A 2,249-nucleotide genomic window follows, 5' to 3' on the forward strand; every position below is an offset into this window, starting at 1 on the left:
GCTATTGCATGTTGTGTTTTATTACCTAGTATCTGGATGACCGAGCTTTGCTCGGTATTTTGTTTTTTTTATAATTAGTGTTTTTTGGAAATTATTTTTGAGTATTATTGTTCGCCAATAGATGTCAGGAAGAGTCATAATAAATTGGGACTAACTTGGGACTGGATAAATTAAAGTCGATAAAACACGAATATGACATTTTCAAAAAAAAATTCCTAGCTAGATCAATTTATCGCCCCCGATACCCCCTATATACCAAAGATATAAATCTACTAAGTTAAGCATACACAGACAGACAGACATCGAGAAGCGACTTTGATTTACACTACGCAGTGATTATTTTAAATATTAGGAACTTAAAATTAACACAAGAAATGAAACACAATTTCATATCACACAATATTTAATATCTTTACAGGCAAATGCATTATTATATTACTCTAAATTCTAACCTAACCTAACCCTAGCTATTTTGAAAGTGTCTCAACGCTTGACTTTTCTGTGCGTCATATAAATTCCTCGATATAACATCTCTATCGGGTATCTTCGAGGTGTTGAAGAAAGCGGAGGTTTGGGACTGCAGCAGGCTGCCGGGGAGGGGCTGCGTCCTCTCCAGTCTGAATTGTAGATTCTGTTTCTCCATTTGGTGGTGCTGGGTTCTGACGGCGAAGCGGTTCACGTGTACGGGGATGGGGACGACAATTTTGGTGCCCGATTTGCCCGCGTGGCTGCCGGACGCGAGCCCAGCTTTCACCCGCTTCCATTTCGCTCGACGGTTCTGAAACCATATCTTCACCTGGGAAAGAGATTATATTTTAAAAATGGACGTGTAGTTTTTTATGCTTCTTATGTAAATTATCTGTTGAATATAGTGATGGATATCAATTAAAATCATTATTTATAAAGCTGAAGAGTTTGTTTGAAGGTGCTAATGTAAGGAACTACTGGTCCGATTTCAAAAATTATTTCAGTGTTATATAGCCCATTTATTGAGGAAGGCTATATATGTACCACGGGCGAAGCCGCGCCGGACTGCTAGTGTTCTATAAAAATCAATTCGCTTAGTAACGTGGCGCACACTAAGTCCCTAGTGTTCGTATGTTGTTTATTCGACCAAACTACCCTCACTTAGTCTTGGTCTTCTCACGTTATTTACTCTTGTAAAGATAATACTTTAACAAATAAGTCATCTGAATGGGCGGACATATTTGACCGGCATGACCGCGAACCGTAGAGAGCGGTTCCCAAACTTAGTTTTGGTGACTACAGTGATTTGCTATCAACTGACTACATCAACTAGGCACTTGTGTAGAACCGCAGTAAATTCTTATTACGATCAATCTAATATTTAACACCCCCTTTTGATTTTTAACAATAGTAAAATATATAATATACATCAATACATGTGTATATCAATTTCATTGCAATCGATTCAATGGTCTTTGCGTGAAAGATCAACAAACACACACACATACTAACAAACTTTCGCATTTATAATATTAGTAGGAAGTAGGATAAGATAGGTTAGGATAGGATATAATATTAGCAGGATGTTGATAAGTAAAGTATGGATGTCTAATGGAATTGTAGGTAGGTTTAGTTATCGCCTCACCTGAACTTCACTGAGTTTGAGCGCGGACGCTATCTGCGACCTCTCAGTGAGACTCAGGTACTTCTTGGCGTGGAACTCTCTCTCCAGCTCGAGCAGCTGCTCCGATGTGAAAGCCGTCCTCCGGCGGCGCGCCTTGTTCTCGCGCGGCGTATCGTCATCCGCCTCTGAGTCGTTGCCTGCAAGGGATTCTGTGTTACAAACGTAAAACGAATACAGACATTGAAAATTTTAGTACCCATATGTACTGCTATGCTATATTTTAGTACTATTATGTTTTGAGTTTGGCCGCCGAGGTTTTAGCGGGTAGAAATCCCACATGCATTTTTCATTGCAAAAAAAAGAAAAGACATTGAAATTATTTCTGTTATAACCAAAGAATTACGTCTTATATCTAATACAGTATCAGTTCTATATTACAAAAACTAAAATATTATACTTCAATAAGTCCAAGGGAATTATCTATACTAGTATTATAAAGCTGAAGAGTTTGTCTGTTTGTTTAATCTCAGGAGCCATTGGTCCGATTTGTAAAATTCATTCAGTGTTAGATAGCTCATTTATTGAGGAAGGCTATAAGCTATATATGTACCACGGGCGAAGCCGAGGCGGACCGCCACTTATAGATACAACTAAATTG

The 2,249-nt window shown here is 38.5% G+C and overlaps 1 protein-coding gene across 1 annotated transcript in view; it reads right to left on the reverse strand.

Moving 5' to 3' along the window:
- Window positions 1-411: 411 nt before the first annotated feature.
- The window catches only part of LOC119836435 (homeobox protein Hmx-like), a 14,919-nt gene continuing 13,081 nt past the window's right edge, over window positions 412-2,249 (reverse strand). The window contains exons 2-3 of the mRNA XM_038361755.1: window positions 1,613-1,788; window positions 412-796 (exon numbers count right to left, since the gene is read on the reverse strand). Of these exons, the coding sequence (XP_038217683.1) occupies window positions 464-796; window positions 1,613-1,788 (509 nt within the window). The 3' untranslated portion in view covers window positions 412-463. The remainder of the gene's footprint in view (window positions 797-1,612; window positions 1,789-2,249) is intronic.

The sequence above is a fragment of the Zerene cesonia genome, chromosome 24, assembly GCF_012273895.1.
Source record: "Zerene cesonia ecotype Mississippi chromosome 24, Zerene_cesonia_1.1, whole genome shotgun sequence".
Taxonomy (NCBI): Eukaryota; Metazoa; Arthropoda; class Insecta; order Lepidoptera; family Pieridae; genus Zerene; species Zerene cesonia.